This window comes from Strix uralensis, chromosome 18, assembly GCF_047716275.1.
Source record: "Strix uralensis isolate ZFMK-TIS-50842 chromosome 18, bStrUra1, whole genome shotgun sequence".
Classification (NCBI taxonomy): domain Eukaryota; kingdom Metazoa; phylum Chordata; class Aves; order Strigiformes; family Strigidae; genus Strix; species Strix uralensis.
Genome location: NC_133989.1, coordinates 9,081,980 through 9,095,087, shown reverse-complemented (window position 1 = coordinate 9,095,087; position 13,108 = coordinate 9,081,980). Strand labels below are relative to the sequence as shown.

The following is a 13,108-nucleotide window of genomic DNA, read 5'->3' as shown; positions in this document are numbered from 1 at the left end:
AAGTGTATCTCGAGTAGCAACCCGGAGAGCAACAGCCAGCTGCTGGGCTTGTCAGTTCAAGCAAAGGAGCCAAGCACTGCCATTACCTTCTTTAGCAAGTTTTCCCAAGTGTTTCTCCAGGCTGGTAATGTGGTGTTTCTCCAGGTAGCTATAAAATTGGAATAAAGTAACCTGTTCTGTTTGGAGGTACGGAGAGAGGAGTAACCCATCACAGGTGATGATCTGCTCTAGCAACCTCTGCAGTACTGAAAATAACATGGAAAAGAACAAATGGGAAAATGAAAGGTTGGTGAGATGTAAGCTGCTCAAAACAAGTAAGAGTTTTAGTTTATTTTTAAAATGCACAAGGACAATTTTCAGCCACGCAATACAACGAAACCAGAGTGGCCTTGCGTGCAAGGAACAGATTGGTACCTGCTTCTAATTGACCAGGGTATTTTTCCTTCACTTTGAGCATTGTTGTGTATTTTAGTGCCTGCCGGAATCTTTCTGCTGAAGCAAACAAGATGCTGCCAGGCTCTGCAAGATCACTCCAGATTTTCAGATAGTGCTTCTTCTTTTTAGTCTTCTGAATAACTGAAAAAAAAATCACATTTTAAAAAGTTAGTGAGCTCTAGCAGATTTTGGATTTTACATGAGAAATTAGGCACCAGATGGCACATCTAGAGATGTGTCAGCATTAACTTGTATTTGTGTTATATGGATGGTTTTGTTCAAAGCTGGAGATTTGCTGCCAGTATTTTAACATCTGCAAGCATTGATTTCACCAGGCTTGGATTGAGCTCCTAAACTGTGATTACGAGACCCAAATGAGACGCCTAACAGCTCTTCTGCCTCTTATTATTAATTTTATCCCAGCATCTGAGTCAAGTTTCAGAAGAACTTTCTGTGAGTTTAAATGTTTCCACTTCTGTCAGCTAGAGACGTGCGAGTTTCAGAGATCCTGTCGTACATACCTGCGCAAGTGGAGAACTCTGAGCCTCAGTGCAGAGGCTGAGGCAGGCTTTCTTTCATCAAACACTTCAGAAGAGAACTTGAAGCAATACCCTGTGGTTTCTCGCTATCATTTAAACCCCATCAACCCTCTTACCTACAGAGATGTGGAACTTGTGTTCTGCATTTAAGACTCCCACACTTTCCTCATCACGTCGTACCAAAGGCCCTTTGGAGCTTTGCTCCAGGGAACAGTTTATTCTCACATCCTTCAGGATAAAATCTGTCAGCAAATGCTTCCAACTAAAATTTGCATTCTTGCTGCTATATTTACCAAGATGAGAACAAAAGCCTTCAAAGTCTCCCATTGTGCCTTTATCATTTTGTCATATCCAACAGTCAATGGAAGAATTTAGTAGTGGGAAGGCCTGAGATGGGAAAAATTGCACACCAAACTTTTCTTGCAAATGCATACAGAATTTGGGCTTACCAAGTAAAAGCACAGATATAAAAGAGGATTTTATAAGGCTATTCTGCTGTTCTTTGACTGCAAACTCCATCATAACATCCCTGTTTCTAATACATCTCAGTTCAGTTACTACTTCTTTAAGACAAACTTCTTCAAACCTTTTCCTTCCTCAGAGGGGAAAAAACCAAGCAGATGATGAACCCTGTTTCTTCTAAGAATCTAGATAAAAGAGCTGTTTTAATTATGCGAATGTTTCTAAGGAATTTAGAATGAAACCCTGATGTGTCTGGGGAAGCTCAAGCAGAGGTACCTGTTCCTCTCACATCTCTGGCATGCCTTGGAATAATGCAGTTACTCACTTTCTTCAACAGACATATCCAAGACATCCCCCAGCACTCGCGTCTGCTCTGATACTTCTTCCAGAATGTTCTCCTGGACAACCTGGGCTACATTTGGTGACCTCAGTTTCTGAAATGCAACATGCTTATCTTAGTAGCTGAAACAAAGGCAGTATCAAACTCAAGATGAATGAGGATTTGTTTCTTAGAGTCAAACTGCTAAAATCTGTGAGAAAACACACCAGCTGCCCTCGAAAGGCCTCTTTTCCCATCGCAGCATGGGCAGGTCACTTCTGAGTGCAGAGCTGCTCAGCACAACAAGATGAGTAAGCCACATTATGCTGGGACAGGCTGTCCAGCATCTGACATTCTTCCCTCCCCCTGTCCAGTGACAACTGTGTAGCAGATCAATGCCAACAGTCACGCTGTCCTCTGCTGCCCATCCTCAGAGGGAATACTTTGAGGATGATAATGGGCTTGAGCACTGTAACTGAAATTAATTGAGCATGAGGTCTCAAGGGGAGATAACAGTTCTTTCTTGCCCTACATGCTACCAGTTTCGTTCTAGTAGTAGCAGTTTTTCATTCATTAAAAAATTGATCACCTGTTATCAATACACAATTCAGCCAAATCTGTCCTACTGCATTAACAGCCTACTTTGGGCACAAGGCATTTCTTAGAGCTTCAGCAAAACCCAGAGGCTGAAAAAAAAGCAGCAGAGTTTTGTATAACATGTTCTGTACATACACATGTATACACTGCATTTTTTGGACTCAATTTCTATTCTGAGTCTTTCTGCTTTTATAGAAGAACCAGCTACATACTCACTTTTGTCCATTATCAGAATCAACAATTACAAGCAGTGCCCTGGAAACCCATAGGCTATTCCTTACCTGCAAAAGACCTTTGCACAGCTTCAGATGAGTTATCAAAAGTGTGTCTAAGTTGTCATCACCAGTAGTTACATCTCTTGCTTCTGTTCTCATGTCACAGTTCACGGACTGAAGCGTATTGTCATTGTATGTGCTGTCGAAGTGAGGGGGAAAAAAAGAAAAAAGTTAAAACTGTCATCACTAAATAAATATGAAGATGTGCAGTCTCAATAGTAGCCTTCAAGCAAGTTGCAAACATACAAACCAGGTGGCATTTAACAGATAAAAGCATTTTTTATTGCATTTATAACCCCTCTTAAAAGCACGAGGACTTCATTTCTAAAACTTGTTCCAGAACAGTAATACCAGATCAGTTGACCCCACAAAACCCCATTTTGAAGAATCAATACTAGTAGAAGATGCTTCCATGTAACGTGAATTGAGTTGCAGCAGGTGACCTGCAAAAGCAGTGCACAGAACAGACAAATCCCCCCGTGTTCTCCCAGCTCGATGATACTGGGAGTGTAATAAGTCTCCCAGGATCAGGCTTGTAGCTCTGGAACATAAATTTCAGTGCTCTGCAACTTGCAAATTACAAAACTGAATTCAAAAGCAAGAAGAGGTTAGAAGAGCTGTGTAAGGTGCCCGTAGCTCTCCCTCGCTAGCGCAGCGCTGTTCAGCACCGCCCGGATAAGGCAGTTTCCTGCAGTCTGCTCCTGGCAGCCAAGCCTACCCTTTAGGCCTTCCACCATATCCTGCTGTATCATTCTGCAGTGTTTTCTGGACATTCAGTTTAAGTTTCCTGCCATTTCCATCTGGTAGGTATTATGAATATCAAAGTATTCAAAAAAATTGGTTTCTGTCCTGGATGTTCACACCAAGAGCAGCTCTGCACAACCATTACTTAGCCAAGCACAGTGTATCGGTAAGAGTTCCTGGGATGAGCCCTCCTCACCCCTCTCCCTTGTCCCCTGTAACGAAGTGCTGCAGATACATACCTGATACTGGCTGTTCTTATGCTTCCAAATAATGAAAGTTCATCAGCACTACAGTCAGCATTTAAAAAGTCAAAACTTTCCAGTACTGTCTCCACCATTAAACTTTCCATAGATGAATGTTTGTGATGAAGCGTTTTTAGCTGTTGATGGAAGGAAAAATATTGTTATTTGTAGTTACCAAGCCATTTTGCATGAGTTCTTTGCTGTTTTTCAAATCACTCAATAACAAATCAATTTGCTTTTCTGATTTCATTCTTAACACATCAGGAAAGTTAGCTCTTGGTACAGCACGCTGATCCCAAAATAATGTTACTAATTAAATTCAAAATATGCTTCAATATTTTAATCTGTCTGTACTCCTCTTTGGATTTCCATGACTGTTAAGGTTGGTATGAGGGCTGATTTTCTCTGCATCTTCTGCATTAGTGCAATTTTCACTTATTCCCTGTTTCAGATCTAGAAGTAGCAATCTTAGGCATCTGTTGCATTCCAGCACAGTATCCAAGAACTTTGAGAGCAGTAGTGGATTTCATGGGGCCACTAACTTCCTCCCCTTTGGAAAGGCTGCTTTGAGAGCACTTGGTTTGGTTTTTTTTAATTTCTATTTTGAGAGTGGTTGCACTGGAGTAGGAAGTCAGTGCAGTTTTGTTAACATCATTTATTATTCCAGACCTTCGATGAAGTATTACAGTATCGTATCTCCCAAGTCTGTATGCTGGCCCCATGTACTGCAGTACTACCAAATTTGCAATATAACCCACTGCTTGCAGAAAGCTCTTCTCCAGGATCTTTCCTCTAATGAAAGAAATGTTTTCAGCATCATATGGACTATCAGACAGACTGAACTGCCTGCAAAAGCTAGGGGATCCTGGAGAAACATTAGGTTTGATGAACCGATGCAGTCATCTCAAACTATACTAAATCTGAGAAACATCAAAAAAAGTTAGAAGGAAACCAAAATGCAGAGGCTCTGACATATAGTTCAGATTCTGCTTAGCCCAGACTAGTCTCCACTTTGACTGCAGGCAGTTTCTTAATTTCTTTTTCCTGATTACTGATCCGTGCACAGCGTTTGAAGGCTGTCTCAGAGGTGCTGTGCAGCACACGGCTCCTGTGCTGTTTCGCTCCAGGCTGCCTTTTCCGAGCAGTGCCCGACCTCTGGTGGCCAAGCTCACTGTGTGGGAACGTGCCATCGACACGTCATTAAATCAAATTCACCACCAGGACATGGGACTTCCACAGTTTTAGGAGTAACAGCAGAAGCTACACCATCGACCATGAGTAAAACACTACCATACCTTTAATTTATCCCTCAGAGATGAAACCTGGTATTTCAATTTCTCCAGCTGGGCTTGCCCCACATCATGTAATTTCAGCAAATTTAACACTTCCTGGAGAGTCTTATCAATTGACTTTGTACATCCATCTACTTTTAGGTCATTTGCGGTATTCAAGCTTTTCTGGCTAATGTCTTCTTGCTCTGTCAGATGGCAACTTCTGGTCTGGTTGAAAGAATCTCTACTACCTTTGTGACGATGCAGAAAACTAGACAGGTTATTTGGAAATCCATCCACACACGGAGTCTTCTTCAGGATATCTAGAGTTGTGTGATTTGGAAGAGGATGCTGTCGTTCTTCTGCACAAGTCTCTTGAATAATCACCAAAGGCAACGTCCTATGGTCTAGAGCCGGAGTTGTGTTCCTGGATTCTGTCCCTCTCTGATCCTCAGAGCTGAACGAGTCTGCCTCACTTGTCTCTGCAGGATTGTGAGGCTTGCTCCTCCCATGTACATCAAAATCACAGGCAGCCAAGTAGCTCAATATGCTGGGAGGCTGAGCTTCATCACTCACATCCCCTTGGTTCTGCCTTTGCTGCAAAACAGACTGTAGCAAATAGATTCGTAAGTGAGCACATATGCAGTCGAAAATCATGAGATACCACCTAAGGTGGAGAACTGTGGTTTCCTGTTCTTGGAAGCATACGCACCCAAACTGGTCAAAACCACAGGGCTCTAGACTTGATGTTAGGGGAACATATATATGCTGTTATTAGTATTTGAGATATATGGCTCAACAGGATCATATAAAACAACCATTAAAACAAAACCCTCTTGAATGAGTGAGAAAGAGAACAGGGTTTTCTGTTCCCCTGGGCTACACTTGGCAAGAAGTGGGGTTGAGGAAGAGGAAGGCTTGTCTCACATAGCACCTCTAAGATGCCATTCTGCTCCACAGTACTGAGACAGCCTGGTTCCTAGTTTGATTCCTACCACAGACCATTAGAGCAGATGCCCACAACCTGACCATTCTGGAGGCCAAGAGGAATATTTGGCAGGTTTGTTTTTTTTTTTCTTTCACAAAATCTAAAATGGAACTCAAAAGAATAGGGGTTAAAGGAAAAATATAATGAAGCCCCAAAATAAACTGCAAAGGCCCTGGAGTGCTATGTTTTCACATTTCTGAGTGTGTTCTTCAATAGCCTAATCTAAGCAAAAAATCATGTCCTAGGTCTGTGCTTTGCATTTTGCTTTCCTCAGCATACTCACCAGGTAGTATTTCTCCCTGAAGCTGGGAGTATTTGGTGGGGTCCAGTTGTATAAGGAGCTCTTCCTGCTACCCACAGAAAACTTGGCAGTGGTTCCAGGTGACAAGAACAGGCTCTCTGTGTCAAAGGGGCTGTAGCAGAAGACACAAAGGCCAAAGCATCAGTAAGACCAGAAAGCACAGAAATGTTTAGCAGCAGAAACAGCTGTTAGGACTTGAACGGTGACATTCAGTAAACAACACAGGGAACAAAAGGAAAGAGAAACTGCCTCTCTGACCAGTATCTTTGATCACACCAGCAGAAAAAGAGGTAGGCAAAAAGGTTGTGTATTTTCCACAGAATTCTCAGCACCCTTTAGACAGAGGCCTGTGCCACAGTCTTTGGAAGAAGAATCCAACAGGCCAAACGTCTGAAGTACTCTCAGTCCTTCTGCAGTGTCCTCCACAGGCACCAGCACTGGTGAGTACAGCACAGGCTGCCCGCTGATGGCCACTGGACAGACAGTGAGACACACACCATGCCGGATAGGAAGGAAATATAACACATATAGTAAAGGAAAACTGTCATTAATTTCCCTCCTGCAGAGCACACACTACCTGGAATAGCCACCAAAAAACCCTTCATTATCCTTCAAGTATTAATAAACAACTCCTTTGGCTGGCAGAGGAAGCTTGGGCAGTGGTATATGGCAAGTTATGTGGTTCATACAGTCATGGATGAGTCCAGTTACAGCCCCAGAGGACCAGGTTATGGTCTACAAGAGTTTGACAAGACCTGCTCTAAAGACTTCCCAATTACCTACTACATCACAGCCATTAATTTCCCAACTCCTTTGCAAAGCAGTCTAAGGAAACTTGGACAAACTATCTCCCAAAATGCAACTCAGCTAATCAGGACAAGGAAAACATATTTTAAGTAAAGCAAGTTCATTTTTTCTACAAGTTACTTTTTTTCCCTACTGATATGCCTTGGGGCACCAAAATAAAGTTTCTTTTTCCACTTAAGTACTGGCATTTTGAAAAAAAACTTAATTTTTTATAACGAATCTATAATCTTGTGCATATGAATACAATGACCAAACAGTTGGATAAAGTCAGCTGCATTTAGCTGTACAATATAGAACCACTAGGAGTCTGAAAAGATCCAAACAATAATGAGGACTAATCAGTTACAGGGAAATGAAGTTCTGCTCTCTAGCAAAAGTTGAAAAGCAGAGCTCAAATTCTCTCTAGCTTCTCATGCTGCCCAGGGACGATTCTCAACAGCATCCTGCAGGGCAACACATCACTGTCTTCCTCAGCATGGAGGTAACGCTCTGTGAGCTTGCCTAATACAGGTTAATTGGCTAAATTAACCAGTGTCACCCAGCTGGGGTTCATCAAACAGGCCAGTTCCACGGAGTCACATTAACAACCATCTGCATTGTCTCACTATGCAGAAAATAAATTGGGTTTCTGACAGCAAGAGCCTTTTAGCCAAAGCCTGTAATGTTTACTGAAGAAAGCAAATTGCTCCTATCCGTAGTATTTCTTAGGAAGAGTCACAGGGATCCATTCCTCAGATTTTTCATTTTCAGCTTTTAATATAGCAGTGCATTAATGCAAAATGACACTTTAGAGGAAAGGGACAGGAATAACACACTAAACCTGGTTTGCTCCTTTGACAATCCTCTAGCAAAATACAGCTGTTCAGCTGTCCTCCAGGCACGCACACGCTCCCTGTTACTGCAAGGTAACAAGTTGAGAGAGAGCAAAGTGAAGGGTGAAGGAAAGAATGAAGTCTCCTGTAAAGCATGTATTTTCTCTTGGTTGTAAGCTCTTTGGGCATGAACCATCATCACCTTGTTCCACATTTGTACAGCAAACAAAACATCATCCTGGAACAGATCTATGAATCCATCTCTCCCAGCATCTTGACACTGACAGAAGCCAGTAGGGGATATTCAGGGGAAAAGCATAGGAAATAAGTCAAATATAGTAGGCTTTCCCAAGATACATACTCAAATTTGAGGCAATCTATAGCTTAGATCTGTCAGGCACCAGACTTTGCAAGCAGACTATTGCCTTTAAGTGTCACACGCTTTTCCTTAGTTTATCTAGTCACTTCCCGAAATTACTGACACAAAATCTCTGTGTAGGTCAAAAGCATGCAGAAAGTTTGTTGCTTAACTTTACATTGTGGAACAAGTACTTTGACATGGGGGGGTCTCTATGGCTGTACTGAAACAGTGGCTAATAATTTCCTTTCCACATTCCCTACAGCAAACATCTATATGCCTGTACAGTATTATTCATCAACACCTCTTCAAGACTGAAAAATTCTATTAAAAAAAATAAATGAAAGCGTCTCCACATGTCTAATCATCTTTGTTGTCCCCATTCTATTTCTATATTGCCAAACATGTTGGTCTTTAGTTATGACTAATCACAATATTGGCATTAAAGGTACAACACTACAAAGCCATCACCATTAAACCAATATAATGCAGCACATAAACTCTCCTTTAGCTCTTTCCTTAGCACCATTGCAAGACTTCAGCATTCAGGTCCAAAACACACATGTCCAGCCTGACCTTGAAAGGGTTTACAATTCATCTGAGCTTATGTTCCCTAGATTGAACCTCCCACACCATCAGAAGCTTTGCATCCGCACACATTCAGAGGTACCTCAGCCTTGCCAGCACTGAGCATGGATTCCCAGCAAGATATTATTTTGTTATAATCACCAAATCTGTGGAGGGATGAAATAATTGAGATTTCTACCATTTCCCTCACCCTGTTGCATTTTTCTCTTGGGTATGTAAGGAGGACACTTCCTGGTTTATGTTCTTGGAGAAACATAAGTAATAAGGCAGAGCACATAAGAGCTCAATTCAGTCTCCAACCCCAGAGGATCTGCATTCCTTTCTCTCACTACCAAGACTGCGCCCTAATCACTCCCCTCCTGTCCAATCGCTCCATGTATTAAACATCACCAGGCCAGAAGGGCTCTTGGTGGACAAACCTGTCTGAATCCCACTACTAGGCCTGGGAATCCAGACTTGCATTAATAAAAAAAAAACCCCAAACAATTCTGGTCAACTGGATTGGACTCACTGTTAATCATGAGATTTTTTTTTTCCCCTACTGAACACAGGTGAAAATGCCCATGCAATTTTAACACTGTGATTGTTGTTAGGTTTCTTCTACCCATCAAAGCATAATAAGCACCAGTTTCAAGGTTAGTACAGCTTATTACAAGACTAAGATAAGAAACATCACTTCCATCAAAAGCATGAGATGCATTGATGGTCTACTGCCTAAAGGTACCTGCGTGAGTAACTACCTATTCACATAAGTTTTCATCTATAACAGCAAGACTGTCAGTAGGTATGTATCCAGAAAAAACAGACTTTCCTTTTTTATTCTCCCTTAAGGCTTTTTTTCCTCCTACTTCATGAACCCTTGTGAGCCAGGCCAGCACACTTACAGAGTGGGCAGAAATCATAAGAGAGGTTCTGGCTGGATGGTACCCTTAGATCCCAGTACGAGGTGCTAACTGAAGTTCTGAAAAGAGAATACAGGCTTTCTCTTTGTCCTTCATGTGAGAGACATAATTCAGACTGCTGTTTAGGTTGGCAAAAAAAATAAAGTCTTCTGCCAAACTGGTCAACAAAGCTGTTCTGCAACAGGCCCAAGCTCATTCACGCTCCTCATAGCGTAATCTATAAAGGAGTTGAAGGAAGGAGCCCAGAAGACTAGTGGCCTATTTAAAGAAAATATACATTTAGAAGTGGAAGAGTGATCTACATTTGGATTTCTCACAAAGCAGGTCTAGACTGAAAGCTTGCCTCTCAGGGAAGTTTGGGCAAATCAGCTGGATTTGTTTAGTTATTCTTAAATCAAAGAAAAAAGCAGCTGTTATTCTGAGTGCTTCATCTTTGAAAATAGAAACACCCTGAGTTATCACCACACAACTTCTCTTTTCTGTAAACAACTTCAGCAAACAGGCTGTCAAAGATGAGAGCCTGCCAGTTCTGTGCAAAAGTGCTCTGGAGAATCCACTTGGTAGGATACCAACGCATTGCACAAAACTTAAACACAGCAGAGACACGCAGCCGGAGTTTTCTTATACACTGAAAAATTCCAAGTGGGGATTAACTCTCAAAGAAAATGCATCACCGCTAACCCTGCTCTCAGCTCCGCTGTTGCCAACTCAAAAAGCTGGGTGATGGTTGTCCCAAATGCCACAGAAGTGCTCATCTTGCCAATCAAAAGCTGCACTCTGAGCTTTGAGCTACTGAAACAATCGTCAACATAATTTGAACTGCATTTTTCTAGAAAATTTAGTCACAAATATAATTTGCTTTGGAGATTTAGGCTATTATTGGAGAAACTATGCAATATTCCAGAATAGGAAGGGGTTTTCCTCACACAGTCCTTTTGTAAGAACAACTTATGTGCATAATTATTTATTTATATACAATATAAAGTTATTGACAGTGAGGAAAGGCAATCAAGTAGGTCCAGAAAAAGTAAATTAAGTCGACCTATTAGATGCCATTTGTGTGGGTTAACAAGAAGAGAGTAGAAGTGATTTCTTTCAGACTTCACTACAAATGTGCCATCTCTCAGTACAACACTTCCCATAAATGGATTTTATACCCAGTTCAGTAAAGAAAGTACATCTCCTTCACTACACAGGTGAAGCTTAAGATGTCAGGCTTGAAATCAGGGAAAAAGGGACTTCCCTTATAAGAAAAGCATTTCTGTAAGCAGAGGGTTCTGTCTGCAGTCCTTTCCACTCTGAAACTGCATATACAGCTTTGGATCATTTTACACCCAGATTAAACCCAATGCAAGTTTTGGTGACGTGTGTTTGTGGCAGGGTGAGAGATAACAAATAAAGGCATTAGACTTTGCTGGGGATGTATGAGAGCCCATATATCCTCCCATGTTCCTCTCCTTCTCCAATACTAAGGCATGTTAATGTCAAAACAACAGAATATTTTAATTGGCCTTCATTTAAAAGGGCTGTCATTTAAAAAAAATATATATATAATGCAGCTTGCCCCATCCCCACTCCACACAGTTTTCAATAACTCTACCATGAATGTGTCTGCTTTCAGATTCAGATGGGAATACACACGTCACTTGGCACGAGTAAGAGGAAGTTTCATATGGCATATAATGGAAGATCACAGCAAACTTCTGGAATGAGGCTTTGTTACCCAACTAATTAGTGGCTCAGCTTCTCAAACAAGAAACAGAGGCCTCAAAAGTCTCAGAGCAGCTGCAACACCTCATCAAAACAAGACATACACTGATGGCCATTGTTAGACCTCAGGAGGAAAAAGTGTCCTAAACAAGAGGTGCGGGCAAAACTCTGCTGTGTGCGTTTATTTCTCATTGACTTAAATCAACATGTATGTTTGAAAAAAATTTCAGATGCTGGTGCCAAGACTCATTTTTCTGCCCAATTCCATGTACAAGTCAACAGTAAGTTTCAAGAAACACAGCATACACAAAAGACATTCAGAAAATAGTACGTTGATCAATAAAACTTTTCTTTCCCCAACCTCAGTAATGTAACCTGAAAAGTGTTTATCAACACTTGATCGGGAATTGCAACAGAAAACCTTTGTGGCATTTCTCTGTTGGTGTCTTAAAAGGCTGTGATAAGGTCCTAAGTCAAATGATGCTTCTAAATGTAATTAAAAGTAAAAACAGGGTATTAAGACCTGAAAAATCAAGTCTGATTGTAAAATACGTTTGGTTACTTTACCCTAAGGGCAGGGAAACTTTTCTCTTACCAAAAGATGTTTGGCTTTTGGGCACATTTGGCAGACCACACATTCAACAAGCTTTTTTAATTTTGGGGTAATTTTTAACAAAACAAGAAACCAGCATGGCCAGAGAAGAAGAGTTGTATAAGGCTGAGTCATAGGTGAGTCTGGCCTGCAAGGCATAGCTGCCTGCTCTTCCTGATCTGAACATTGTTCAGTTTCTGCTTTTCCTGGAGCGAGCTTAGATCCACAAGTCATCACAAAGGTCCTTATCATGGAGGTGTGTTCAAATGCCTCTTTGCCATGTTGGGTTGGGAAGAACTGAGGACTGCAGTAAGCTATATACAAAAGTACAGGTGAAGAGTGCCCATTTTTTAATTGGGCACTTCACTTAGATGGCTAGATTTAACCCTTGGACAATAATAAATGGAAACACTTTAAAGAGTTTTGATTTTTTGCAGACAAGACTCTTAGTATGGACCAAAAGTCCCATAAAGCAGAAATAAGAGTACTACCTCAAAAATCTATGGTGGTGTGTCTAGAGTGAGGAAGAAGTTCCAGTGCAGCATCCATAAAAGTGAGAATTTGCTTTTAATAACATCAGTAATCCACTACAAAAGTCAATTCACAGATTTAAATTATAAAACAATTTAACAAATCACAGACACCATGAAAATACTATTGTAAAAGTGCAACTGTAACCAAGCTTCCCTGTAGTGCACAAACAGGCCTTCTATCAATAACTGTAATCACAGTGTAAATATGAAGGTGCTGAGGCTTTGGGAAAGCTTCATTTTTAATGAACTGTGACCTGATAATAGTGATTGTCCTAAAATTTCAACTATATATTTTTTCATTGTACCTAGAAGCTGCTATTTTCAATGTCATCATCTTTAAGATTATTGTTCATGTTTTATAGAGCTGGACTTGAAAACTCATTCTGAGAGTAGTAAGCTAACTAAAAGCCTACTAGTCAGTTCCTGTGACCAGCCATGGCTCTGATAACACCAAAGAACTGAAGGGTCACAGAAGTAGCTTCTGTCCCTTTCCCCCCTCCCTCCCTTCCTTGAGGACAGGTCCCACAGAGTCAGAGGTCAGGCACAGTAGCTGGGTTTGCTGTGAGGAAGCGTGTGGCTGCTATCTATCCTGCACCTGCTCTGCAAATAGAAAGAGGACTACCATGTTGAATG

General features: G+C 41.2%; 1 protein-coding gene across 12 annotated transcripts in view; it reads right to left on the bottom strand.

The window, feature by feature from the left end:
- RIPOR3 (RIPOR family member 3) overlaps window positions 1-13,108 on the bottom strand; it is a 53,435-nt gene that overhangs the window by 4,789 nt on the left and 35,538 nt on the right. For all 12 annotated transcript variants that reach the window (XM_074887991.1, XM_074887994.1, XM_074887995.1 and 9 more), the window contains 7 exons: window positions 6,156-6,285; window positions 4,909-5,493; window positions 3,611-3,750; window positions 2,634-2,766; window positions 1,762-1,870; window positions 415-576; window positions 87-245 (listed from right to left, as the gene is read on the bottom strand). In XM_074887991.1, coding sequence (XP_074744092.1) covers window positions 87-245; window positions 415-576; window positions 1,762-1,870; window positions 2,634-2,766; window positions 3,611-3,750; window positions 4,909-5,493; window positions 6,156-6,285 — 1,418 coding nt within the window. The remainder of the gene's footprint in view (window positions 1-86; window positions 246-414; window positions 577-1,761; window positions 1,871-2,633; window positions 2,767-3,610; window positions 3,751-4,908; window positions 5,494-6,155; window positions 6,286-13,108) is intronic.